The sequence below is a fragment of the Durotheca rogersii genome (assembly GCF_024521655.1).
Source record: "Durotheca rogersii strain YMJ 92031201 chromosome Unknown GGS23scaffold_8, whole genome shotgun sequence".
Lineage (NCBI taxonomy): Eukaryota > Fungi > Ascomycota > Sordariomycetes > Xylariales > Xylariaceae > Durotheca > Durotheca rogersii.
The window spans coordinates 24,845-50,245 of record NW_026251239.1 but is presented as its reverse complement, the minus strand read 5'-3'; the positions used below and the strand labels follow the sequence as shown (position 1 = coordinate 50,245).

Below are 25,401 nucleotides of genomic sequence, written 5' to 3'. Positions count from 1 at the left end.
TCTAGGATCTGGGTAGGCCTTGGGGGGGTTACATACAGTACCCTCGTTCCTAACCTGCCTCTACCTTAGGTACCTCCTAACCCATCTTCAGCCTTCAAATCCCATCTCTCAACTCCCTGCTAAACCTGTTTTCTTAGCAACGTGTTGAGCGACGGGACACGCAGCAGTCCCATCTAGTAGGTATTTCTCCTACCTACATGCACCCTGTCAGGTACACATGGCTTATTATGCTTGCTCCCTGTATTGGGCACCCAACACGTGCATGGATATATATATAGGTGGATATAGAAGACATACGTGTGTGTGTGTGTGTGTGTGTGTGTGCATGTGTTTTCGTTGGGGGGAAAATCCAACGCCCGTACGGAATACCTTGCGTAGGAATATACCTGTGTAGGGAATCCCTTGCAGGTAGGGTAGGTAGGGCTGAGACATCGCATAGAGAGGCACGACCCGCAACACTTACACCCATCGATGCAAGTATACACGACATTACTACCACGCGCAACCCCGGCGACGCGACGCGGCCGAATCCCTCTTTTCCCTCCCCGTGTGTCTGACCTCATCGTATGGCTGGCGACTGCTGCGAGCCCGGTCAATCGACGGCCTCGAAACCCCCCGTGACTTGTTCCCGGACCGAAAACGCCGTCGCCATGCAATGCGCCGGTGCGAATGACACGCGCGTGTGTGTGTATATACAGGGGGGGCACCAGCGAGCCATCACTCGCCCGATCTGGCGGTCCCCGATCCTCCTTTGCCTGCCTGCCTGCCGGTCAAGCCTACCACCACGTCAGGGGCCCAACCTCTGCGTAGAGCCTATAAGGCCCAATGGCGTCGTCGAGCTGGTCGAGCTGCTCGTCGGCAGGACGCCGAATCTCCCGTACGTCTTCTGATCTACGCTGACGTAGTGCGGCAGCCGCCCCAAGAGGTTAAGGCGTCCCTCGACCCATCGCAACGCCTTTTCTGGCGGTGACAGAAACTTGAGATAGCCAAGGCCGACTGCGCGCGATTCTGTTAGGTCCTGTAGACGGGCCAGATCTTTCCGAAAGAGGGGAGCATAGCGAGTAGTGCCCACGCTAGGCATTGATCACTTACATAGATACCCGGTAATGACCCCGCAGAGATGGCCGACGAAGCTGGTATTAGGGACCAGAGCCTCGACGACGAGAACCAGCATAAGGGGCGTCGTCCACGTCGGAACGTGGTACGTCCCTATCACGAGGTGGGGATTCGTCTTATAAGTTCGAATGGCCTCCATGCCGAGTAATAGGAAAACCCAGATACTACGCATCCCGCGCGCCACATGTCAGTACCGAGAAATGAGAGTCCGGGTCTCGGGGATATAGACATAGATAAAGGGGCAGTGTGCGCATACCTCGCTCCCATGACAGCCGTGTTTCCCCTCAGGATGAGCTTCTCGACGAGGACGTACACGAGGGCGGGAATCGTAGTCAGAGCTACCCGAGACCGGTCAACCATTAGCCGAGTCCCAACGGTGCACGTAGGCGAGCGCTAGCTGGCGCTTCATGCTCGTGCTAGCAAGGCCGCGGGCGCGGGCTTGGGCACTCACGGCCGAAGAACAGGGCTAACGAGGTCAAGGTGCCGAACTCGTGCTCGAACCTCTCTAGCAGCGGGGTCAGGGAGAGGATGTTGAAAAGGGCGTGGAAGAAGTTGAGGTGGATCAGGGGGAACGTGTTGGCTCGGTACACTAAAACATCGCCAGTCGCATTAGCACGGCAGCGAGAACGAGAGGCGGAACGATACGGAAAGTAGACGAGGAGGGGAGGGGGGGAACGTAAGAAGGGGTACCCGGAAGAGCTAGCAGGCGCCGAGAAGAGTCATCACTTAACTTGTCGCGATGCCCATCTCGTCCGGAATCAGCGCGCCCCATTGCCGCACATCCCACATAGACTGCAGGCCGGCCAGCCAGAGCGCCGCCATCACCACTACCATGGCGCGAGTGAAGAGCGGCAGGCGGAGCACGTATGACCGCGCACGCAACGCGCTGAAGCCCTGCACCGTAGGCATCGCTCCCGAGGTTTCTCGGCTACGGCCCGTCGTCGGTGGGCAGCTACGGGGTCGAGCGAGATCGGCGGCGGCACGAGTTGCGTGCGTATCAAGATCTTAGGCGCGGGTCGGCTCGTCTCAATCTCGAGATCCTCTCTTCTCCGTCGTCGTCGTCGTCGTCGTCGTCTACCAAGTAGGTACGCTAAGATTAGGAGCCTTGGCTGATAGCTGCGGAAGGATAGACAGCGGGGGATGACTTGAAAAAAAAAGAGAGGGAAAAGAAAAAAAGGGCACACGGGGATGCGCTCTACCAGACTTATAAGGAAGATCCTCTTCCCACTCAAATCGCCATCGACGCGCAAAAAAACCGAGGGCCAACTGGAGACGAGAAGTTGGACCGTGTAGGTACTTCCCGACTAAAATATCACAGCCTACGCCACGGAGGACAGGGGTCCTTCGGATAATATGTATGTACTGTGGAGTGTGTAATAAAGGCGAAGGAAGATGCCACGGGTCGAGGAATTGATCTTCGCATTACCTATCGCCATTATCTCCCTTATCGATAATATCCGCGTGAGAGAGTACCTTACGTAAGCCCATAACAACCTTGCCTTACGCAGTCATCCTAAATCGGTACCAGACTGACTAACTTGCATGTAGTTCGTCTCCGGGATTCTAGAGAGAGAGAGAGAGAGAGACCCCAGAGCACACAACGGCCGCCTACTTCACGGTGGTACTCGCATCCCAAAGCTTTTACAAACGACAATTCAGGTTCTCCCCCATTTTGTACAAGCCAGCAAAGCTACCAGAACAGGTCGACGCGTCGTCATGGTGGGCGAAAGCATCGTCCCACGCAGCAAGACACACGCAACCCAGGATCCTTATACACCTCCGTGGACTGGTAAGTCTAGCAAACCTCCCCACAATACGCCCCTCCCGGTGCAGCTCCTCTATATTATCTAAGCCGTTCCCATCGCCTCTCCTATTCACGAGGCTTGTTTCTTCGCCATCGTATTTAGCGCGCTTCCGTTCCTGAACCACTCGATCTGCGACTCGTTGAATGTCTGGTTCAGCTTGACGTCGAACGCTGCGTCGTTCTTCGGGTGCACTCTCATCGTTATCGGCTTACCAACCGCCAACTCCGTGCAGAGGATATCGACCTAGATACGCGCATCGGTTAGCCGGCCCTCCTCCAAGACGCCGATGGCGGCGCGTCGCCACGGATCAAACTTACCCTGTCGTCAGGCTTGATCTTGTCGTAGTCGGCGGGGTCCGCAAAGGTAAGGGGAAGCATGCCCTGCTTCTTCAGGTTGGTCTCGTGGATACGGGCGAAGCTGCGGGTGATGATGGCAAGGCCACCAAGGTGGCGGGGTTCCAGGGCGGCATGCTCTCGCGAACTTCCCTCGCCGTAGTTCCAGTCACCAATGACGACCCACTTAATCCCCTTGGCCTTGTAGTCGCGGGCGACGGCCGGAACCGCGTCCCACTCGTCCGTAGTCGAGTTCTTGATCTTGTTAGCCTCGCCGTTCGCCTCGTTGATCGCGCCGATCAGCATATTGTTCGAGATGTTGTCCAGATGCCCACGGTACTTCAGCCAGGGGCCGGCCATGGAGATGTGGTCAGTTGTCGTCTTTCCCTTCGCCTTGATTAGGATAGGCATGTCCAGAGCATCCTTGCCATCCCAGGGGGTGAAGGGCGATAAGATCTGGAGGCGGTCCGAAGAGGGCGAGACTTGAACGCTGATCGAGGAGCGGTCAGGGGGGGGGAACTGGTACGTGTCCCGCCCGCTGTCATAGCCGTTAAGGGGAAGAGCATCACCAGATGGAGGAGCCAGCAAGAATTCCTTGCCGTCTTCGCCCTTGAGCTTATCGGTCAGGGGGTTAAAGTGCAGGGAGCCAGCGATGCTCAAGGCGACGACCAAGTCGGGCGAGGTAACGAAGGAGTGGGTGGCGGGGTTGCCATCGTTTCGGCCGGTGAAGTTGCGGTTGTAAGATGAGATGATGGAATTAGCCTCGCCCTTCTTGACGTCCTTTCGGTCCCACTGGCCAATGCAAGGGCCGCAAGCGTTAGCCAGCACTACGCCACCGAATTCCTCAAAGACAGCTAGCTGCCCATCCTTGAAGATGGTAGCACGGATCTGCTCGGAGCCGGGGGTGACGAAAAAGGCAGACTTAGCCTTGAGGCCGTGCTGGAGGGCGTCGCGGGCGATCGAAGCCGCTCGCGACATGTCCTCGTACGACGAGTTCGTGCAAGAACCAATCAGGCCCACTTTAAGCTCCTCCGGCCAGCTGTTGGCCTTAACCGCCTCACTAAACTTGGAGATCGGGGTGGCTAGATCGGGAGTGAAGGGACCGTTGATGTGCGGCTCCAGCTCGGAGAGGTTAATCTCGATAAACTGGTCATACTCGGCACCCTCGTCTCCGCGCAGTTCCTTGGCGTACACTCGCGCGAAGTCACCGATCGCATCACGCCTAGTAGCTGCTAGGTAGTCGTACATGCGGTCGTTAAAGGGGAATAGAGAGGTGGTGGCGCCGATCTCAGCACCCATGTTGCAGATCGTAGCCATGCCCGTTGCCGAGATGCCGTCAACGCCGGGACCGTGGTACTCAACAATAGCACCGGTGCCACCCTTCACAGTGAGGATTCCGGCAACCTTCAGGATAATATCTAACAACCCGATTAGCACGGCACAAAGCGTCTACCCGAGGATAAACAAAGGAAGCCCACCCTTGGGTGCAGTCCAGCCGGATAACTGGCCCGTAAGCTTGATACCAATGACCTTAGGGGCCTTCAGCTCCCAGGGGAGGTTGGCCATAACATCGACGGCATCAGCACCGCCGACGCCAATGGTACACATGCCTAGGCCGCCGGCGTTGGGGGTGTGGGAATCGGTGCCGATCAACAGACCGCCGGGGAAAGCGTAGTTCTCGAGGAGGATTTGGTGGATGATGCCAGAGCCGGGTCGCCAGAAACCGATGTTGTACTTGGCGCAGGCCGAGGCCAGGAAATCGTACACTTCCTGGTTGATGCTGACGGCCCGCGCGAGATCCTTCTCGCCGCCAACCTGGGCCTCGATCAAGTGATCGCAGTGTACCGTAGTCGGATTCGCCACAACCGGCATTCCCGCAGACATGAACTGCAGGATAGCCATCTGGGCCGTGGCATCCTGGCAAGCGACCCGATCCGGTCGGAGTCGTAGGTAGGAGACGCCTCGCTCGATTTCTTGTCCGTGGGGGTCGTCCAGGTGAGAATAGAGAATCTTCTCGGCGTAGGTAAGTGGTCGGTTGAGGCGGCCGCGGACGACAGCCAAGTTCTCTGACATCTTCTTGTAGTTGATGAAGGTGTCCGTCTCCCAGTTGTTTTGTCGCACCTACGACCCGCGCGAAATATCAGTCTCCATCACCGGGTCCGGGGGACGGGCTTCTGAGCCAGCCGCGAGGGGGAGCTAGCTAACCTTCCTGTCTAGAACCGAACTTGACACTGTCGCCATGCGCCGCCGCAGGTTCGTGTTAGCCACGACCCGCGAGCGGCCAAGGTTGCCCAGGACCTGCCGTGTGGCCAGCATGGTGACAACGGTGGTCCCGCGAATGGCGATGAGGGGTTGAGATGCCTGCAAGCGATCTGATCTTATCAGCTCTTAGGAAAGGAGCCTCGTGCAGGGGGAGGAAGAGGAGGCGGGAGGATGGTTCTGGCCAGGGCAAGGGGAAGAAGAGAGGGAGGAGAGGAAGGGAAAAAACAGCATCGACTCTATTTAAGAGAAGAGAGGGATAAAAAAAAAAGATGCCGTGATGAATAGAAGGAGAAAAGGTGGGGAGTTAAGTGGTTTGCGATTAGAGATGCCATTGCCTCGAACGCCCACCAGAACCGGTTAGCCTTGGCGGCCGGTACTACGGGAAAGCGAAGCTGCCAATGGGGCCGCTGGGCCCTTCCCTAGAGCCCTTTTTCCTGGCCGGGCTGGTTTTGGCTACGTAGTAAGTGGCTAGGGCCATCTGCGTCTCCCTGCTTCTCCTACATAGCGCGGGTATCGAGGTACTTCGGCTAAGACGTGGAGGTACTTCCGCTTATCGATGGTGTCACTCCCGGCTCAATGGACGAATCACCGCAGACCCGATTACTTCACGTCGAAAAATGCAACCTCGCGCGCCTTGATTGGCTCAACCACCACCCGCGGCGCCAGACAGACAGACAGAGAGAGAGAGAGGAGCGACAGCATTAGGAGCTGTGTGATTCTGTGCGATTCTGCGTGTTTTCTTATTTGTCTATTTTATTACTAGACACTTACAATTATATTATAGGTATACCAAGGTAAAGTTCACCTACCCGAATACCAAATCCACACACAACTCTGAGGAAGATACCTAGCCAGGTACTTCTTCTCTCCGTCGCAATTACGCAACACCCGCTCGGCCCAGAGTGCCATCACGATTGCTATCACGATTGCCAAAGCGACTTGACGGGCAGACATTCATTTACCAGCTTGGGAGATTACGTGGGTGTGGGGGCGCGGCCAGCTATCATCTGAATTCAACCTCTTCCCTCCCCCCTTCCCCTAAGCTACCCACCCGCCTCAGGTAGTGGAAGCGGTTGAACGGATAACCTAACCATGGTAAACACAGGTACCTACCTACGTCTGAATACGATATAGGTGAATACGATGACATGTGAGTGCAGCAGTACATGTGAATACCGCGCCGCCGACGGCATTGGGCTGGTACATTAGGTACGAAAGCATGCCGACAGAAGGTATGCTGAGCAGCGGCTCGCACCCTAAGCAGGTCGCGTTTCCGGATTGCGACACAAGTCGGGTTAGAAAGGATGGGAGCTGTGAGCTGTCTTAGGTACCTATCTAAAGCTTGATGCGTACCTACAGCAACGTCCCTCCTCCTCCTCCCCTCCTCCAACCTCGGGCTGGTATAGGTACCCAGTGTAGGTACATCCATACCTACAACAATACACCCCTCCTACTGCTCCACCCTGTAAGGCGAGCAGGTACCTCAGGCAAGTATACAAGTACCCGGAATACCTACCAACCCCGAGAAGAGGAGCATATCCATCCACCGACTGGCATCGCGCCGCCACCACGGCACCACGGGACTTTCTTCGTGCAATGAGATGGTGAGAATTGCTAAGGGGCGACGCTGATAGACCCGACATGTGAGAAAGAAATACTACCTAGGTACTTACATACTCAGATACCTAAGGGGAGGGGGGAGCGTCTTCCTCCACACCCTCTTTCTTACCTGGCCCTAGGCGTTCTTCCTTTGCACCTAGGTATGTCTACATATACCTATATTCGGGACATACAGAAGGAGAGAGAGAGAGGGGGGGGGGGGGGGGGCTCGAATGAGGTACATTAGGCATATACATTTAGTACCTACCCAGGTAAGTAGGGCACCTCAGGTAGGTACATACCTACCCAGAGGGCCTGCCATGCAGTATGACCTAGCTCCCGCCTAATTCTCTCGTTTCTCTCTCTCTTGTCTTGTCTTCTAAGCCGAGGGCAGTGTAAGGCGGGCCTAAGCACCGCACAACCACCACACGCTGCATATGTCTACAACATAATACCGGGCGCGTACCCACTGCCCTGCTGTTGTTATTCCCGCCTGGCGACGTTGGGAGGTTCCAGGTTAATAGTAAACCCGCAGCCCGCCTTGCCCGGGAGACCAACTGCCTGTCCGGCGAAAGGGGCAGGGACAAGAAACGTAGGCGATGTACTCGAGAGAATAGCCGTAAGTACCAGGCCGTCATGGCCAAAGTAACTCGGGCCGCTACGGTCGCCTTGGATTGCTCGATGAACGCAGCTATGGACGCAGCCGGGTCCACATTTCGAGGTCTGCAGGTCAATTTTCCACACGCCAAGACAAAATTTTCTGAGTCTGGAGACCATACCGGTGGGCCGCCATTGGCCAATCGGCGCCGGCGCGAACAAGGGACGCTCCCACAGGAATCCCGCCTTGCCTCGGTGTAAGTGAGCCCAATTTGAGGCCGCGACTCGCACGGAAAGGATAGACAGATAAATAAATAAAAACAAAGGACGGGTGGAAGTGAGAACGGTGAAGACACTAGGTGTGTATATATAAGTCCGGGTGGCAGCCCTTAAAAATGACAAGTAGGTATAGGTTCTGAACCTTCTGGAAATAGCAGGCATCTAGGTATTACCCCAGGATTATCGCCTTACTGTGTGTATACGTCAAGGGACCAGGGGAAGGAAGGGGAAGAGACCGACTCCAAAAAAAAAAGGGAGGAGGGAAGAAAAATGCAACTATCTCGACTACTTCGCGCCCAGACTGGCGCATCTCGCGTAACTCCGTCGTATCGTAAACCTGGCTGGGCGTTGCTGTGCGCAGGCATGTACGTCCAACGGCCCTGATGCCGCTCGCCCGGGCCTGTATGTGGGCGGATGGGGCCCGGATCGAATTCGGAGGCGCGGAACATGTGAACCACGCCAAAGGGGCAACATGCGAAGGAAGCGCGGGAGGAAGCCACACTAGCCTCGCACGCTCGGACCACCGCCACCTCAACCACCTTCACCACTAGCCAAAAAACAACTACTGTCTGACCCCACCATTCTTTTTTTGCACTTCTCCGAGTCGAAATCTTCCCTTGCGAAGAGGGATCACGGCTGCGCCAAAAACACAGCACCGAACCTATCCAAGGTACCTTACCCGCCCGTCTCGTACCTACGTCAAACACCACCGGCCTGCCTCCCGCCAGGCGTCCTATCTACCGCCTCCTCCCGCCTCCTCCCGCCTCCTCCCGCCTCCTCCCGCCTCCTCCCGCCTCCTCCCGCCTCCTCCCGTAGCTGCTCTCGTGCGGGCACGCCAATCGTCGATATACCTAAGCCCGGACGCACGCGACCCGCCCCGCCTGCCACCGACCGGGCCCGCCAGCCATCGATCCGTCATGGGGGTCGCCAACAAGCGCACGATGGCCAAGACCCGCCGCAAGACGAGGGATCTCGATCAGATCAAGGCCGACCTCCTCTCGCCGAAGCACCTGGCCCAGTTCAAGGAATCCAAGGCCCCCGAGGATCTGCCGGCTCTGGGCAAGTGGTACTGCACCGAATGCGCCAAGTGGTACGAGAGTGAGGTGAGCCTGGTCTTGCACAGAAAAGGAAAGCCTCACAAGAGGAGGTGCGTATTCTTCACGTCGCCATAGAGCCTGGTGTTATTGTTGGCCGCCTAGACCGGCCCTGCTAACAGGACGCGGGGGCCATTACGTGCAGAGTGAAGCAGCTTCGCGAAGAGCCCTACACCCAGAAGGAGGCTGAGACTGCTGTCGGCCTGCAGACTGATAACCGCGGCCCGTACCGGACAGAGTCTGGAGAGGCTACCGACATCGAAGTACACATGACAACGTGAAATGGCTATAGGTACCTATAGCCAGTCCCTTCCAGACCGCCGGGTTCCGCAACTGCCCCCCGACCCCCTTCCCTCGAAGCACATATGGGATGTCTTCCTACCACTAGCTAGTCAGGAAAGCTGCCGGTTGCACAAGCATGCCGCCCCGTGGCTTGAGGAAGGCCGATACCGGAATCGACGGCGGCGACAAACTCTTCCCGTGGACGTGAGCGTCTAGCTTCGCTCATCTAAGGCCACGGGCCCTCGGTCTGACGAGACCGCTCGGGCGGCCTCTGCCCGTTCCGGCCCTCCCCCCCGACTGCGCACCACCCCTCGATGATGATGATGGGCCAGGTACGCGGGACTGGCGGGTATCAGGTGCGGCGAACTTCTTGGGTGTCGGTTGAGAGGCGGTTGGTGGATGGTCTACGAAGGATGTATCCGTAGTCCTAGAGTAATTTGACGGTCAGAAAAGTCGTAGCTCAGCTCACGGGAATACACGTACATGAAAGTCGTCTCCCCCTCTGTCTCTCCGCCCCGTTCGGTACTCCGAGACCGTGTAGCTATAATTGTTTGATCAGCAACAGTCCTGGTTCACAAGATAGCTGCGCCCTGCAGGTCGGAGTCGGATTGGCGGCTCCTCTTCACGCTCACCTGGCTGGTCCTCTTTCTGTTTCGCCCTACGAAATGATTCGGCAACCGGCCCCTTCCGTCGTCACGCATTAGGTAGGCACTTTAGACTTGGGGTAGGGTACAAGCGATGCCTCTCACCTCGGGAAAGTCGACGCAGAAGGCGTTCATGTTTAGGCCGTAGAGAAAGCTGGCGAAGCTCTCGCTGAAGCGGGCCAGGCTCTCGTGCATCAGCTGGAAATGCATCATGTTCGCCTCGAGGTCGGCGACGGCGTCGGAAAGCTCGGCGAAGGCAGGCTCGAAGGCGTTGAGAGGGAAGGGATCGCCACCGTAGGCACCGCGCTGGGTGGATTCGCGGAACGAGGAGCGGGACGAGGGGCGGAGCGGCGTCGTCGGACGCGATCGCGAAGTAGAACGCGGCCGCCTGGCGGTGTCGTGACCTTCGTTCGCCGACATGGCTTCGGAGGATAAAGCTGGGCGAATGGGGCCTGTACGATCGGAAACCGGACGGGGAGGGGAACCACCTGGCCGGTCCCGTTTTTGACAATACCGTTGGGTGCAGGTGTTGAGGTTGTCAATTCTCTATTACGGGGTTCTAGGAAAATAAATACCTACATAGGTACCTACTAGCAAGACTCGAGCTGCTGGGGTCGCGATCAACGTTTAGGTAGGTACCTACTTACCTTAGGTACTCACCCTAAGCACGTGCTCACTTACTAGCAGGACACGACAGGGAACAACCCCCTCCCTTTCCCCCCCCACCATTTTCCCCATCATTGCGGAAAGTCCAGCCCTCCCACAACATACGAAGTGCGACGTACGTATACGTAATCGCATGGATCACGTAATCTTATAGATCGGACCAGAGGGAGACCTAATACCTACAATGATACATCACGTACCTACCTTACGGGCATCTCCTATTCGGTGTTAGGGAGGACGGGATTCCGGGATGACGTATACGTACCTACCGCTTCGTACATTTTAGGTAGGCAACTCCTGGTTGTCCCCATCGTACCTGCTTTGCCTACCTAAGGTAGGCTGTCACCACACGAGGCGGTTCAGCATCTTCGCTCCCCCCCGGTAGGTGCTATGCACCTAAGGAGACATGTTCCGGCACCTGCTCTATTAACCAAACCAGCTACCGCTGCTTAATAAACTCATGGGTTCATGGTCCATTTCATCTTCCTCTCTATTTTTTCCATTTTCTTTCCCATCATCATCCCTTCGCATGCCTCATGCCCCCCCGCCCCCTCGTTCACACCCCCTGCTTTAACTCGGCAAGATCCCTGAGTTACGCCTGTTCCCCAGGGCCAAAATACATATAAGTCGCCCCCGACGGTGTAAGCGTATCGGGCTAGCATCCATCTCTACCGGCATTGCCTACTACCTCCGTACATACCTGCGCGCATACACAGACAACAGCTACGTTACCTGCGCCTATGCGTGCCGTATATTCATATTCCTGTCCCTCCTTTCGTCGCCGCCACTTACCACCCCTCCTCCTACCGCTACCGCTTACTTTGTCTCGAGGTACTTGTCCTGCCGCGTGTCGTCAGCCCGTCAAGACCTCGCGCCGGGGCTTAGCCCCCCTCACCCCCTACCCCTAGACAAGCACACCCGACAACCAGCCTCGTCTGCAAAGGGGACAGTTCGCGCTGACACGGCACTTCGGGTCCCCCGGACATTTGATTGACTTTCTGGGCGCGCGCTCGATCTAATGAAAACACCAACTCCGTGGTCAGCACAGCCGTTCTCCTTGCCTACACCTGCGCGACGCTGTTGTCCCCACCTTGTGACCCCTTCCAATCCCTTGCGACAGCCCTCGCTTCGTTGCTCGAAAGTCTTGCGCTCACACCCGAGCCCCTGCTGTCTTGTAGTTGGCCTCGGATCCGAGTCTGCACTGCCCCGCGGGTTTTCATCTCGGTTTCACAACAGCCATAGCGACCCTCGCCTAGTTTTCGCGCCGACGCATACCTTCCGAACTGAGAAACCGTTGTCTGCGGGTCGCGGGTCCTCGGGATACCGCTACAGGAGGAAGATTTGCCTCAAAAGCCAGATAGCTTCCTCGCTATACATCCTCCCCCTGATCGCGTTCGGCGCCTGTATATTTTACGGCTCGGTGCTGTACTCTGGCCAAACCGGGTCTTCCGCGACCCAATACAACGCCTGCAACTACTCCGAGAAAGCCACCGAAAAGAATATGGCGCAACTCCCGGGTAGGCCGGGGAACTTGACCCCCGAAGAGGAGGCTAAGCTGCGCAAGTTCTGGGAGATGTTCTTGCACGTGTGCGGCGTCCTCGGCGAGGAGACGACGGGTAAGCCGGAAGCTACCCCGGAGCCTCAGGGGCAAACGGGCGCGACGGAGTCCGAAAAGCCTAAGAAAAAGCGCATGTCGTTACCCTTCCGGAAGAAGGAAAAGGACAAGGGAACGGCAACCCCCCCCAGGCTTGCTGTCATGGACGGCATCAAGGAAAACGACCCCGAGGACAAATGGGGCGAGAACAAGGCATACTTCGACACGCTAGCCACCCATCCGCCGGAGCAGATCAGGGCTACCATCTGGTCCATGGTCAAGCATGACCACCCCGATGCTCTCCTCTTACGGTTTTTGCGAGCGAGGAAATGGAACCTACAGAGAGCCCTGGTTATGCTTATGTCGACCATGAACTGGAGATGCTCCGAGGCGCGCGTCGACGACGAAATCATGGCAAATGGCGAAGAATTTGCCACCGCCAACGAGAAAAGCAGCGACCAGAAGAGTAAGAAACTCGCCGAAGACTTTCTCGCCCAGATCCGCATGGGGAAGAGCTACTGCTACGGCGTCGACAAGGCGGGGCGGCCCATTTGCGTCGTCCGGGCCCGGTTGCACAAGGCAGGCGAGCAGTCGGAAGAAGGCCTCGAGAGGTTTACGGTATACTTGATCGAGACGACCCGGTTTATGTTGAACCATCCCATCGACACCGCCGTAAGTTCGCGAGGGTGCTGCGCTGATAAGATGCCGAAGCTGACGACGCTTGTGACAGTGCGTCCTATTTGACCTCACCGGGTTTTCGTTAGCCAACATGGTAAGTCGCACAGATGCCGTTAGGTGTAGACCGGGCAAGGGCTGACAGGTCACAGGACTACACCCCCGTCCGATTTATGATAAAATGTTTTGAGGCAAACTACCCCGAGAGCCTCGGCGTCGTCCTCGTCCATAAGGCGCCGTGGGTGTTTCAAGGTTCGCGTCACACGAGCAAATGCAGCTGTACACGCCTAAATTCTAACTCGACGCGTTTTAGGTATATGGAAGATCGTCCGAGGGTGGCTCGACCCGGTGGTCGCGAGCAAGGTGCACTTCACGAACACGCTCAAAGACTTGGAGGAGTTCATCTCCGCCGAGAGGATACCTACGGAGTTGGAAGGCACGTCGGGCTACACGTACTCGTACGTCGAGCCGGTGCCTGGGGAGAACGCGAAGATGAAGGACGTCGAGACGAAGGAGAAGCTCCTACGGGAGCGCGAGATACTCTACGAAGAGTACGAGAGCCGGACGATCGAGTGGATTAGCGCCGACGCCCCCGAGAAGCGGGCTGCGATCCACGAGGAGCGCGACGAGATCGCCCGGAAACTGAGGGAACAGTACTGGCGCCTGGACCCTTACATCCGGTCGCGGTCGTACTACGACAGGATTGGCGTCATTAAGCCCGGCGGGGATCTCGATTACTACCCCCCGAAGATCACGCCAGCTACCAACGGGACGACAGCGGTGGTGTCGTTGACACCACCAGCGGGGGAGACGTCCGTCGACGACGTGGACTAAACGAGGTTCAGGGTATGCGGAAGACTAGCATTGAGGGGACAAGAAGTAATTGTACCGGATATGGAGCGAGCAATGAGGGTCGAGGATTAGCGGACGAGTAGTCGATTTGCATAGAGAGCACTTTGATATCACTTGACCCGGGGGGGGGGGGGGGGGGGGGGAGTGTTGTAAATAGATTTCGTGACCAATTCGCGCCGAGAATGTCTCTCGGTCCTTCCACTCCTCTTTTTCTCTGCCCATGCTCTGTTATGTAACGGCCACCTACCTACAGCAGCTACAAAGCCCGTTCTACCCTCGCGAGCTGTGGCATGTGTGGCATACGCACGCGCCTGGCGGTGCCTGATGTCCCCCGAAATCAAACCTTAGGCTTGAGCTCCTCGAACAGGGCCTTGAGGGCGGCCATGTCGGTCGGCTGCTGGGGCCACCCGACGCCGAGGCCCTGTTTCTCGTCCGGCTTGGGAATCTATGCGGCGGTCAGGACACGTAGATATACACAACAGTAATGGAGAAGAGAAGATGGGGGCTTCTTACCACGTGGAAGTGGACCTAGAGGCGTCGGAGTTCGTCACGAGTTAACCGGGGAGCGAGAGAGAGAGAGAGAGAGAGGTGGGTAAGACCGAAAAAGGGGGGGGGGAAGGGGGGGAGAGAAACTCACGTGGTCGACCATCTGGTGGGCGATGCGGCCGTTGTTCTGGAGGACATTGAAGTCGGTAGCGCCGATAGCTTTTGCGAGTCTCTTGGCCAGGGGCTATTGTCACGCGGGGACACGGCGCGGTTAGTCTCACTCTCTATCCCTCTGTCACGCACGCTCTCTCATCTGTTCTCTACACTGGAGCGTCGACTTGTCGCAGCGGGGCTTAGGGGGGGGGTGGGGGGGGTTCAACTGAGCGGAGGATGAGACAGGCAAATAGATATAGATTGCTACGCACCAGGATCTCGTCGAGTTGTTCGTCGGGGATGTCGGTGAGCTTCGCGCCGTGGAACTTGGGGATGACGAGCTGAGACACAGGCCGGCGTTGTGAGTAAAGAAGGCATCCTAGCAGTTTGAGGAGGAGGAGGAGGAGAGCTGCCACGGACGGCATGCACGATACGGTACCTATGTGGGTACGCGTACGACATGCAACGAACGTCCCCTCCTTGTCCGGAGGCGGAGAAAGAGGCCGGGACATCTTACCGCGTGGCCTCTGCTCAGAGGGTTGATGTCGAGGAAGGCGAAGGTCTTGTCGCTCTCGAAGAGCTTGAAGCTCGGGATCTCGCCTGCGTGCCCTGTCGTGTTAGCGGGGGATAGGTCGCGCCCGGAGCCGCCAATAACCCTCCACCCGCCCCGTGACGGGACTAGGGGGAAACTACGAGGAGAGGGGGGAGAGAGGGAGAGGGGGGGCGCTCGTAGCTCGTCACGGCTGTGTGTGAGCCACCCGAGCGAACTGGTCCGGCGGCGGAGAGAGGTCTCCCAAGGGGGAGCAGCGTCGCGTCGGCTGGTGACCGCGCAGGCGTACCGGGCCGGGGGATCACTCGCCTTTGATGATTTTGCAGAAGATGCAGGTCGCCGCCATGGTGGATGCCGATTCGCTCCGGGGCTCGAAGCAGGCGGCTGTAGGTACGTAGCAACGACGGTATGCCGTAGGTAGGTCGGTAGGTTGGTAGGGAGGTAGGTAGTACGCCGGATAGGGAGGGAGGGGGCTGACAGGGTGCGAGAGAGGGATGGGAAGGGAGACGGCGGACCTCGATGGGCGTTCGCGTAAGATGAGGTAGGTAGTAGATGGGGGTCTTGTCGCGCACCGGGACGACGTAAGAGACAGCCGAGGGGTAAAGGGAGGTACCTAAGACACCCACCTCCCCGGCCTAGGTTAGGTAGCTTCAGAGGTAAGCTACCTTAGGAGGTAGGTGACAGCTAGGTATACTATAGGATCCTCCTCTTCTCCTAACATCCAACCCCGCTCAACCCCCGCCGCCATACACGGAGATACATTGCCCAGGTACCTAACCTGCCTACCTCTACTCATACCTCCTACAGCATACCACCGTTGCTACGTTAGGTACCACCAGCCCTATTCTAGGTATTACCTGGTTCCCCAAGGTAGGGGGTATAGCTCGAACCTCAGATAGAGGCTATACATATGCGTGGCGCCGCACATCTCTCGGGCTGTCTCCCGGTATCTTGGTGGGCAAGGCAAGGCGAGGAGGAGCACGCATCCAGTGTCCTTTAAACACCTCCGAGGACGGTGTTAGGCTAGTAGGTACCTACGCAAGCACTGGTTGATATGACTACCCAAGATGCAATTCTCCAGCGCATGCGCGCATGCATACCTGCATACCAACTGCTTAGGGGGGGGGGGGATAGATAGATATATATATGTACATGAGTTAAAAAAAATGCTTACCCTGGGTGTAGGCTAAGCTGAGGAGAGGAATAACGTGCAAGTGAATGTCGAGGGTTGAAAGAAAATTAAAAAAAAAAAAAAGGCCAAAAAGGAACAGCAAAATTGAATCTGGGACCTCCAGAGTACTGTTTCCAAAGATTAGGCAATGGAGCTTTTTGGGTTACGCAAGGTTGAGTCAGGTAAAAGGCATGAGTCAAGTACTTTTACGCAATCCCGCTCCTGAAGAAATAGGCTATTCATTTGGCTTTAAGTACCCGTAGCTGACCAGACGGACGCACAGATCACATTGACCCGAACTATTGCCGGCTTCCACCCTACAGCCCCGTTTCTCATCCGCCTAAAGAAATCCCCAACCGACCAGGTTCCGCTCAAGGGCTTCATTCAAGTTCATCCTGGCTAGTTGTCAGCCCCATGTGGCCTTCTCACTTGTGTCAGGGTTGGTGGCAGCTAGCAAGCCGGATTGGGCCTGGCTATTCTTCCCATGCCCTCCCCCGTCGCATTCCGGGCTAGCCGAGGCTTGTAGCTATCCTCGATGCACCCAGACACATAGGTAAACAACCCCCAAAACAACACAAGCACGACCAGGACAGAAAATGACACGAGAGGCGACCAGTAATCTAATTATCGGCCAGGCGCGCCATCAACTAGGCGCCTAGTCTACGTGTATAAAGATGGTGTGTAGCTACGACAACTACACCCACAGTTCACATTCCGGGCTGGCGAAGCAAAGTAGGCAGTGCTAATATCGTCCTCGCCTTCTCTTCAATCCCCGAGCAAGCGCATAATAAAGCCTATCCATCTACATAGTTGCCTGGCCCATATGTCGATACGTCGACCACGGGGACCACCGGCAAGCTGTCTCGTCTCTCCGTCCTCTCAAGGGGTATCTTTGACGATAATGAAAGTCTAGAAAGCAAGGGGAGGGGGGAAAGCATAAAAACATAAGAGGAGAGCGTCTTGGGTATATTGCGAACGGCCACTGGGCCATTTGGTTCCTCCTCATCCGCCCGGAACGCTACTCTGTCGTTCGTTCCCTCCCCAAACTCGCCAACCAGAATGCACGAGCTCCCACCTTAGACCCTAGAGGCCAAGGCCCAGGATTTCAGAGACCGGGCCGACTCCTTGCGGACGGCCCAGCCTTTAAGGGCCAGAAGGAGCACGACCCAGGCCATGATGAGAGCGACAAATCCCATCGTAACTGTGTAGAAGAACATGGCATCCAGGTCATAATGTATCATTCCATCCACGGTGTCACTCGACTAGTCGCATCCGTTAGTCACCTAATCCTGGAATGTAACCGGAAATGCCATCACTTACGCTGGCCATGAATATCGTGCCTCCCGCGATCAGGCCGAAAGCTGTCAAGAGCTCCGTAGGCGGCCGGGACGGCAGGATTGAGCGCGGAGGCTTCAGGTACAACAGTACGTAGGTGAACCCCCGGGCAAACGCCGCGCCGGTCAGAAGGTTGCCCCATTGCTTATGGACCATGCTTGAGACCATGGACTGCTGCGTATGAGAGCTCATCATGATACCGAGGAGCAGGATCACGAGCGCCGGAATGGGGTTGATGGAAAACTCGTATTGTTTCGGCGGCTGTAACGCATCACGTTCCTCGTCGCTGTAAGCGTGATCGGGGTGCGAAAGCGCCGCATCGTACACGGTAGTGTTCAACAGCTCGCGGATACGAGTGGACTCGATTAACATCGCCAGCTAGGCAAATCTTATTAGTACCTTCCGCTCGCCGACTTCAAAGGTCGCGAAAAACCCACCAGACCCCCTCCGATGAAGAGAACGGTAATAGAGATGTGCTCTAGGTCTTGCGGGCTGAAGTCCTGGCCGGCATTGCCGAGATGCTCGAGGAAGATGTTGGTCGATCCGTACGTGAAGATGAGTGCACCCTCAGTGAATTCTGCGGTGGGCCTCCATTTCTGGGAGCTCTGCTTCGGGCGAACATTCCATGCCTGTGAACGTGGTTTTTTGTGTCAGCCAAGGCTCATGCATGGTGAACCCAGAGAGGGGGGAGGGGGTGCGTCCAATTCGACTTACCCAACCCAGCTCACCGAAGCAACCCGACCACCTCCCTAGAGTCAAGAGGCCGTACCAGAAGAAGATGCCGCCTTTGATCCAATGAGCCAAACCACTAAATATACCATGTCCCTCCTGGATTCGCGAGTCAGTCTGATACTGCAACCTTTACGACCTGCGCTCGGATCCACTTACGAAGAATCGCGCGAATGCGATGAGGCCGGTGCACAAAGTGATGTAGCCCAAAATGAGGATGGTTCTGTCGACGAAGTTGTAGCCGAACAACAGGACCCCCCACACCCTGTTAGAGATCTTGCTAGCAACTTTAGTGATGAGCGAACTAGCGCGGTTCGACGAGAGCATCCTCGCGGACTTGAAATGGAGCGCGTCGTCATCGTCTTCGTATTGCGTTCTGCGCGTACCCAGCTCGATGGGCGATTCCTGACCAATCGCTGTCGATATCGAGTTGCTTCGCAGAGACTCGGTATGCGGCTCAGTGCCTTGGCCACTGTCATTGGAGTGTCGGTATGGACTCGAGTATAGAGCATTGCTGAGACGCTGGTGCTCGGCCATAGCCGCGGTCGAAACTGGGATAAATGCCTGTTCTTCTTCTTCTTCCTTGAGGTGTCCCTGCGCGGCCTTCTTACTCATCACGCCTGCCACGCGGCCGATGAGACTGACTACGACCTGCGCACTCACGACAAAAGTGACGATCCAACCCAGCTTATGGTGCGCATTGTTGGGATACAAATCGGGTGTGTTCGCGTTATAGGTCATGCCCAACAAGAGGCCAAGCGCGTTGGTAACGAGGAAGACGAACTGGGTCGCGAGTGTGTATCGCGATTTCGCGATCGAAAACATGACGGCTAAACGTACCCAATTAGAATCGCTACGAGGTTACCACGGAGGCTTGCTAAGATAATTCAAGTCATCGTACCTGTTGGCAGCAAAATCACCCAGCCAACGACCATCAATGCGATGTGCGCATATATCTCGACTACATGTTCGGGGTGAGAAAAGTAAGTCGGCGGGTATGAGTCCGGATCGGGCTTCGGTTCCTCCTTGCTCATGGCCATGTCCATGTCCGTCCCGTGGCCGTCACCGTGGGCGAGAACGGCGGGGACGGCGCCGGCGACGGCGAGAAGCGCCAGGAGCTTAAGGGCGGAATGTGCGGTTGACCTCATCTTGCAGCGCTGCCACCGGCAAGTGGGTATCGGTTGGTGAGGTCACGCAAGTCAAAACGAGTCGATAGATGATAGTTATTGAGGACGCCTCACATGCCTCTCTCCTGTCCTTTCTTCGGGGTGAGAGAGCGCGGGCGAGGCTCGCCGCCCGAATTTTTATAAGCGTGTATTGTATGAGTCAGGTTTAAGCTTATATGAGCACAGAGCTCCGAGCCGGATCGGGGCTGAGCCCCAGCAACAGTTGGGAGCGGAATTAACGGCCTAGGGCTATAAAGATGAGATGAAGCAATAGGGGCACAGCTACCTGTCAGATATCCTGTGTAGAGAGGCGCGAGCGGGAAGGGGGGAGCGGGAGGAGGAGCGGGAGGAGGGGCGGGAGGGGACGCTTTCATAAACAGTTAACTAGGAGAGGAATAAGACAGAGGGGGCCATATTTTCTCTGTGGGCCAAGCGGAGCAGCATCGCGGGATACCTAGCTTCAAGGCGTTAATAATATGAAGGGGAGGTAAGACGCAGGCAAGGCGTAGCATAGGAGGTAATGTTGATATGAGGTAGCATGTGGCGGCCGTGTACATGGGTAAAGAGGACCGGGTCAAAGACGTGCAAAGCGCACAGATGGAAGCGTGGTTTGAGCCATGTCCTACCCTGCATCCGCCTCTGATCGGCCTCGCGCCATGCGTCTCCGCCGAGCCATCGAGCGATAGCCTGGCGAGATAGTACGATGGCTGATCCGAAGCATCCGAAGACAGGCTTAAAACGGCGGTATGGGATTCGAAGGCATGGCTGGAGGTTGAAGCCGTCGAGGCTAAGGCCAAGGCCGTCGAGGAAACTCGCAGAATCCGACGGTGGGTACAGCCGGATTAGCGTCCAGGTGGAAAGGGATTGAGGCATGGGTCCGGCCAGTTCAGGGAAGGGAGGAATCTAGTGTGGGCCTGCAGCCCCGCCTAAGCCTTCTTGCTCACCCTCGCTTATGTACCTCCTTCCATCGATACGCGGATGCTTTGGTACGGGGCAGATCCATTGGACAAGATTCCGTCGACGCCACGTCGGAAGAGGCGGAGGTTTATGAGAGATACCTACTCGTTGGATAGGTACCTACAGGTACCTATAGGTTGATCAGGTTGGGTTGGGCAGGCCAGGCCGCAGAGGTTATACCTCTTAGAGGTACCTAAGGTAACCTACCTTATAGGTACATCCTCTGGGCCAATCTCGATTTGCCGCCACGGTGGTCGCCGTCGGGGGATCGTGGCCTGACTGGGACGGCGCTTACAGAAAGGAAGAAAGGAGAAGATCAAAGAGCGACGGCCCGAGGGAGCCCGCACGTATCCGCAACCGGACATCGGCTGTGTGCCCGCGCGATCTTTGGCTCTCTAGAGCGTCGAAATCCGCATCCGTCTCCATCCCCCTCCGGCCGTCTCCCCTTACGATGCCCCTACTCTCCCAGCCTGTATAGTGCCTCCCCCTATCCTTTCCCTTATGTATGCTAGCCCTATGCTATGTGCATATGCAAGTTGACGCAAAATCCCCGTGACAGCTCACCTCGGTATGCGCCTATGTATGTCGCAGGTCATGTAGGCAGCAGGTGACGAATGCTGCTTACGCTATGCGCGTAGGTATCTGCCTACCTATCTTCGACCAAGGAGCGTGGCAGCTGACTGCCCACGATCCCGGAGGAACCCCAAGATCAGTCGTGCCTATATGAGTACTGTGCACGCAAGGGGTGACGAGACCGACGGCAGTGAGGACGGGCAGGTCGATAAGCAGGTAGGTATAGGTACCTTTGGCACCTAACTTACAGCCGGAGGTAGAGATCTCGGTTAGGTACCTAATGTATGCATCCAGGGATGTAACCTACCTAGGAGGTAGGTACCTACCTATACCTACCTGAGCTACCAACACTACCTCTCACTTACCTAATTTAGAAGCCAGCCTCCCGAGCGTCGCGGGGTTTCATTTGCATACCTAAAGGTACCTAAGTAGGTAGGAGGTACCTACCTGGTATCTTTCCCTCACCTTAGGCCCGTTGGGCTATGTGGAGGTACCCCGACAGCTCTGCTGATCGTTCGCTTGCCGGCGCGCGGACTCGCAGATACCTTCCTGTCAGCCTTTTCGAATTGTCTTGGGGAGCCGCGCTAGCAAGGGTTTCCAAGGTACCTAGGTACCTCGTCCTCCTACAACTCCTCTTACGAAGGCTCGTGAAACACGCAACGTTCGATTCGGGCTGCAGCACAGCAGACGAAGGAGACCGACGAGGAACAATAAGAAATAATCGAGACCAGTGGTAAATACTAAGTTCCTGTTTCCCTATCCAAACTCCGAGACGGCCTTTCGCCCTTCTGTCACCACCGTCCTCTCCCTAGTCTCTCGGTTTAGCGGCCTCGGCCGGGCGTCATATGAGCATCGACTAGCCGCTTTGCCTGCCTACAAAATGTCCACAAACTACGCCGCAACCGGGTCGCCGACCAGGGTCAAAGCAGCGACAGGCCATCCAACCTTGGATGCCATCATGCAAGAGGCGGCAGTAGCGTTGTAACGCACCAAATGCCGACTGTGAATCCTCTAGTTAAAGCTGACGACCGTAATACCTGCGTTACAAGAAACAGAGACCGCCCCCTTCCCCTACCCCTCGCGCGATGTCTGTAACTGATATCGTCTAAGGAGAGCGAAGCCGGGTCGTAAGATATCAGCTAAGGCAGACGACGAGATTCCGCTCTGGAAAAAAAAGGGGGGGGTGTTGACATTGGGCAGCCGACATCGTTTTGTCGCATCGATATTGGATATTACCAATGATCCAAACATGCACCGTTCGCTTCCCGGTGGTATCGAACAGCCCGATGATGGTCTTACATACACCTGCATACAGTGATCGATTGAACAACACGTGCAGAAAATCTACACGCACACGCCGAATCCCCCCCTCCCTTCTCTCCGCAGAAACCAAGACGCATCATTTCTTGGGTCCCAAGAACGGGCGGCATGGCGATCCCACTCACACGATAGATACCTACATAACACCACACGCACACACACATATTTACACACTCACATACATGTAACGCAAGCCGCCATGCATAGAAACTCCGCTAGCCAGTACCGTGGTTGATCACAGCACCAACATCGACTAAGCAGCCAGCAGACCTCTTCCGCACGGCGGTTCGAACCTCGAAGCTAGGTCCGGAAGAGGGAGGGGCGAGAGGAGGGAGCAAAGAAAAAAAAAAGACGAGCGAGGCTGGGCACAGACGCCAAGAGCCTCAAATGAGAACCCAAGAATTACCTAGAGACCAGGGAGAAGAAAAGAACGCGAGTGTCGAACAATTAGTAATTGTAAATAGGGCACTCGATGGCTTGGCTTGCTTATTTGTCCCTATCCACTCTTGCCCTTTTCCACGTAACAGCACCCACATCATGTGCCTACCACATTCTCCGTCCTCCCTCTCTCTGTCCCGCTTCTAAGAGTTGAGAACCCTCCAAACTCCCTTCCAACCAACATAAACACAGCAGGTAAGAAGTGTCTCATCCACATATTAGGTACACATACGCGTGTGGTTGTGTACGTATCTAGGAGGTACAGCTAGCACCTTTGCACATATGCTTGTCTGTCATATACGAGTATATATCCGCATTACGTAGGTGCCTCCCTGCCCGAGAGCCAAGGTGCCCAGAACATAATTTTGATCGGAGCGGACAGTTGGGATCGCACCGGCGCTCTTGTCGGAGTCCGAATCGAGACGACTCGACCAGGGCCAGGGACGGGTTTACACAATATGTACATACCTACCATCAAGGGTATGTACATATACGTATGTATTCCACCGTGATTTGTGTCGTCCGATTCTCCCTAGCGCTCTCTCTCTCTCTTTTTGCTTTTTTTCCCTTACTTTCTCCATCTCCAAAGTCTCGCAATTTGCCATGGCGTTCCTAAATTGCATATGGTGGATGTTGCTCGCAAGGGCCCCGTGTGACCTGTACAGCGCGTTGGCAACGTCGATTAGGCGGGAACATCATTGCTCCTCACGATCCGAACGGCTTACGCGATCTATCGCACTGTCACCCCAGGCGCGGATAGCCAACTTTGTTTTTTTTTTCCTTGTAGGCCAGAGAGACCCGATTCCCATCTTACGTAGTACCGTAACGGCAGGGGTTAACGACCCAACCTCGTCATGGCGACAGGTTAATGCCGGAGGCGTTCGACAAATAAATTAAATCGCTTGTCACCCTCGATAGAGAATGTCCTAACTGCGTAATCCCAGCGAGCAGTGGCTCAAACCTCCGGAAACTTGGCGTAATTATCACGGTTACTCTTATCGGTGGTCGCCGCCCAAGTTGGCCATCCCTCTCTTGCTTATAAATTGGGTTGCGAAAATAAGACTTCGGCGCCGAACTTCCGGAGGTGGTTGGACAACCCCCGGGCCCCTATCTCCCTCCCTGCGGACAGGGTTAGGATGGCTACTGAAAGTGCAACACGGCTCAATTAAGATCTCCTTGCATTAACACATTCCACAGCATGCTCCGAACCACCTCGTCGCGTCCTACCGCCTTTCTCTAGCCATATGCGTAACGTGATAAGACGGGTAAGGACCATGCGCCGTGGCACTCCCGGCGTAGGATCTTTGTGGTGATGCGGCTCCCTACATGATGGCCACGACCTCGTGATACCGCAGTCTGTATGCCTGCCGAACTTGGGCCCTAACAGTGCTGGAAGCTAGCTATCCTCGCCTCTAGGGTAGCCGCGTCAGTTCAGCGGAAGTAGGGGCGGAAATTTCCGGTGCGTCGTCCCCGTGCTGACACAGATCACTGGGGAGGGGGGGGGGGGGGCTAATCAAGGAAATGTCTCGTTCCTGGCATAATTTGCGTCGGCTTGTCCAGCTCTAGGATGTCCGACGGTGACATGGACGCTGATTCACCTATTTCACAACCTAGATTTGCTCGCTCCACCTTCCGATGGAATCGGCGTGAGCCGACCATCGCTACTCATAACGTCTTCATAAGCTTGACCGGTCGTTGAGGCGCCACTTATCGCCACCCTCTTGCACGACCCTATCTTCGTCGTAGAGCTTCCGCAAGACCTGGATTAGCCCATTCGCGGCGGGCAGGTGAAGATTTTCCGGGACGTCGCGGTAAATCACCTTCACCAGCTCCATCACGGTCCAGAGGTCGGTCTCTCTAGCCGAGCCTAGGGTCTGTAACACCTGCACCTCTCTCTGATGCCTATGAGAGATGTAGTGAGCAATCGTGACACGTGCCTGCGGTAAGACGGGGCCGTGTCCCGGGTACGCCCGGCCCGACACCAGCTCTTCCATCTTGGCTAGGCTCTTGAGATAGGTACCGAGATCCTCGAAGACGGCGGTGCCCTGACCCAAGACGTTGTCGCCGGTGAAAAGGGCATCTTCCTGGCGCAAAACGAATACCATATGGTCTGTGGTATGGCCCGGCGCATGCAGAGCCGTCAAGGTGGCTCCTTCAACCTCGAATTCTTGCGCTTCCACGATGTCGAGCTGACCCTGGGCGGGATCGTGCTTATAGACAGTGGTCTGAGGCGAAAGCTCTAAGAGCTGGGCGATCCCGCCGACGTGGTCAGGGTGCCAGTGGGTGATGAGAGCGCTCTGTATAGTAGCCCTCTCCGACTCGAGGGTCCGCTTCAAGGCGGCAATCCACGAAGGCTTGCCCTCGCCCGTGTCGACGAGCAACCTCTTGGAACCGGTCCCTACCAGATATGTGTTGGTGCCCTGCAGGGTGAACTTGCCCGGATTGCCGCCGAGGATGCGGATGCAAGCGGGGCTGAGCCTCTCGACCTCGGGCAGGTGAAGGAGCTGCTCGGTCATTTTGGCGGCGCCTAACGAAGCTCGGCGGCAAGCTATCATGCCACGCGGGGACGGGGAAAATGCGGCCGGCCGATAAACGACCCCTGGCCAGCCGGCGCGGATAGAATGCAAGATCCGGAAAGCTATGCTAAAGAACCGGAAAGAGAAGTCGGGCCGGGCGTGCGTGAGGATTACTTTGAACGCCAGATGGGGACATGCATGTTGCGGTGT

The 25,401-nt window shown here is 56.3% G+C and overlaps 9 protein-coding genes across 9 annotated transcripts; 2 read left to right on the top strand and 7 right to left on the bottom strand.

Annotated features, from left to right (window-relative positions):
• Window positions 1-787: 787 nt before the first annotated feature.
• GGS23DRAFT_596100 (uncharacterized protein) lies at window positions 788-2,025 on the bottom strand (the record flags this gene model as incomplete). The annotated part of the gene is made up of 5 exons (XM_051518430.1): window positions 788-996; window positions 1,093-1,280; window positions 1,373-1,454; window positions 1,568-1,705; window positions 1,848-2,025. The coding sequence occupies 5 exons, from the start codon at window positions 2,023-2,025 to the stop codon at window positions 788-790; spliced, it is 795 nt and encodes a 264-aa protein (XP_051372299.1).
• A 488-nt stretch (window positions 2,026-2,513) lies between these two features.
• GGS23DRAFT_564539 (aconitase family-domain-containing protein) lies at window positions 2,514-5,661 on the bottom strand. The gene is made up of 4 exons (XM_051516149.1): window positions 5,459-5,661; window positions 4,732-5,374; window positions 3,239-4,671; window positions 2,514-3,164 (listed from the first exon to the last, which is right to left on the bottom strand). The coding sequence occupies exons 1-4, from the start codon at window positions 5,567-5,569 to the stop codon at window positions 2,991-2,993; spliced, it is 2,361 nt and encodes a 786-aa protein (XP_051372298.1). The 5' UTR covers window positions 5,570-5,661; the 3' UTR covers window positions 2,514-2,990.
• Window positions 5,662-7,529: 1,868 nt separating this feature from the next.
• GGS23DRAFT_505705 (uncharacterized protein) lies at window positions 7,530-8,263 on the bottom strand. The gene has a single exon (XM_051514503.1). The coding sequence runs from the start codon at window positions 8,150-8,152 to the stop codon at window positions 7,598-7,600; it is 555 nt and encodes a 184-aa protein (XP_051372297.1). The 5' UTR covers window positions 8,153-8,263; the 3' UTR covers window positions 7,530-7,597.
• A 516-nt stretch (window positions 8,264-8,779) lies between these two features.
• On the top strand, window positions 8,780-9,793 carry GGS23DRAFT_564521 (uncharacterized protein). Its single transcript, XM_051516148.1, has 2 exons — window positions 8,780-9,137; window positions 9,230-9,793. Exons 1-2 carry the CDS (start codon window positions 8,908-8,910, stop codon window positions 9,363-9,365), a joined length of 366 nt encoding a protein of 121 aa, XP_051372296.1. The 5' UTR covers window positions 8,780-8,907; the 3' UTR covers window positions 9,366-9,793.
• Window positions 9,719-10,430, bottom strand: GGS23DRAFT_596097 (DASH complex subunit Dam1-domain-containing protein; the record flags this gene model as incomplete). Its single annotated transcript, XM_051518429.1, has 4 exons — window positions 9,719-9,793; window positions 9,850-9,907; window positions 9,999-10,024; window positions 10,116-10,430. The coding sequence occupies 4 exons, from the start codon at window positions 10,428-10,430 to the stop codon at window positions 9,719-9,721; spliced, it is 474 nt and encodes a 157-aa protein (XP_051372295.1).
• Window positions 10,431-12,177: 1,747 nt separating this feature from the next.
• GGS23DRAFT_604649 (CRAL/TRIO domain-containing protein) lies at window positions 12,178-13,779 on the top strand (the record flags this gene model as incomplete). The annotated part of the gene is made up of 4 exons (XM_051519633.1): window positions 12,178-12,942; window positions 13,001-13,042; window positions 13,098-13,197; window positions 13,259-13,779. The coding sequence occupies 4 exons, from the start codon at window positions 12,178-12,180 to the stop codon at window positions 13,777-13,779; spliced, it is 1,428 nt and encodes a 475-aa protein (XP_051372294.1).
• A 157-nt stretch (window positions 13,780-13,936) lies between these two features.
• On the bottom strand, window positions 13,937-15,664 carry GGS23DRAFT_564512 (HIT-like protein). The gene is made up of 6 exons (XM_051516147.1): window positions 15,296-15,664; window positions 14,954-15,036; window positions 14,709-14,777; window positions 14,435-14,527; window positions 14,311-14,325; window positions 13,937-14,242 (listed from the first exon to the last, which is right to left on the bottom strand). Exons 1-6 carry the CDS (start codon window positions 15,330-15,332, stop codon window positions 14,135-14,137), a joined length of 405 nt encoding a protein of 134 aa, XP_051372293.1. The 5' UTR covers window positions 15,333-15,664; the 3' UTR covers window positions 13,937-14,134.
• Window positions 15,665-16,951: 1,287 nt separating this feature from the next.
• On the bottom strand, window positions 16,952-19,632 carry GGS23DRAFT_620347 (uncharacterized protein). Its single transcript, XM_051521096.1, has 6 exons — window positions 19,123-19,632; window positions 18,381-19,051; window positions 18,207-18,320; window positions 17,930-18,121; window positions 17,478-17,870; window positions 16,952-17,419 (listed from the first exon to the last, which is right to left on the bottom strand). Exons 1-6 carry the CDS (start codon window positions 19,367-19,369, stop codon window positions 17,234-17,236), a joined length of 1,803 nt encoding a protein of 600 aa, XP_051372292.1. The 5' UTR covers window positions 19,370-19,632; the 3' UTR covers window positions 16,952-17,233.
• A 4,719-nt stretch (window positions 19,633-24,351) lies between these two features.
• Window positions 24,352-25,191, bottom strand: GGS23DRAFT_604646 (Metallo-hydrolase/oxidoreductase; the record flags this gene model as incomplete). Its single annotated transcript, XM_051519632.1, has 1 exon — window positions 24,352-25,191. One exon carries the CDS (start codon window positions 25,189-25,191, stop codon window positions 24,352-24,354), a length of 840 nt encoding a protein of 279 aa, XP_051372291.1.
• Window positions 25,192-25,401: the final 210 nt, after the last annotated feature.

Coding starts and splice junctions, on each gene's coding strand:
- GGS23DRAFT_564512 (XM_051516147.1), bottom strand. CDS start 15,332: ATGGCGGCGACCTGCATCTTCTGCAAAATCATCAAAG. Junction 15,037..15,295: donor CTTCTGCAAAATCATCAAAG/GCGAGTGATCCC, acceptor CAGGGCACGCAG/GCGAGATCCCGAGCTTCAAG. Junction 14,778..14,953: donor CTCTGAGCAGAGGCCACGCG/GTAAGATGTCCC, acceptor CCTGTGTCTCAG/CTCGTCATCCCCAAGTTCCA.
- GGS23DRAFT_620347 (XM_051521096.1), bottom strand. CDS start 19,369: ATGAGGTCAACCGCACATTCCGCCCTTAAGCTCCTGGCGCTTCTCGCC. Junction 18,122..18,206: donor GCTTCGGTGAGCTGGGTTGG/GTAAGTCGAATT, acceptor CCACGTTCACAG/GCATGGAATGTTCGCCCGAA. Junction 17,871..17,929: donor TCTTCATCGGAGGGGGTCTG/GTGGGTTTTTCG, acceptor AGATTTGCCTAG/CTGGCGATGTTAATCGAGTC.
- GGS23DRAFT_564539 (XM_051516149.1), bottom strand. CDS start 5,569: ATGCTGGCCACACGGCAGGTCCTGGGCAACCTTGGCCGCTCGCGGGTC. Junction 4,672..4,731: donor CGGCTGGACTGCACCCAAGG/GTGGGCTTCCTT, acceptor TCGGGTTGTTAG/ATATTATCCTGAAGGTTGCC. Junction 3,165..3,238: donor AGATCAAGCCTGACGACAGG/GTAAGTTTGATC, acceptor GCGCGTATCTAG/GTCGATATCCTCTGCACGGA.
- GGS23DRAFT_564521 (XM_051516148.1), top strand. CDS start 8,908: ATGGGGGTCGCCAACAAGCGCACGATGGCCAAGACCCGCCGCAAGACG. Junction 9,138..9,229: donor GGAAAGCCTCACAAGAGGAG/GTGCGTATTCTT, acceptor CATTACGTGCAG/AGTGAAGCAGCTTCGCGAAG.
- GGS23DRAFT_505705 (XM_051514503.1), bottom strand. CDS start 8,152: ATGCCTGCTATTTCCAGAAGGTTCAGAACCTATACCTACTTGTCATTT.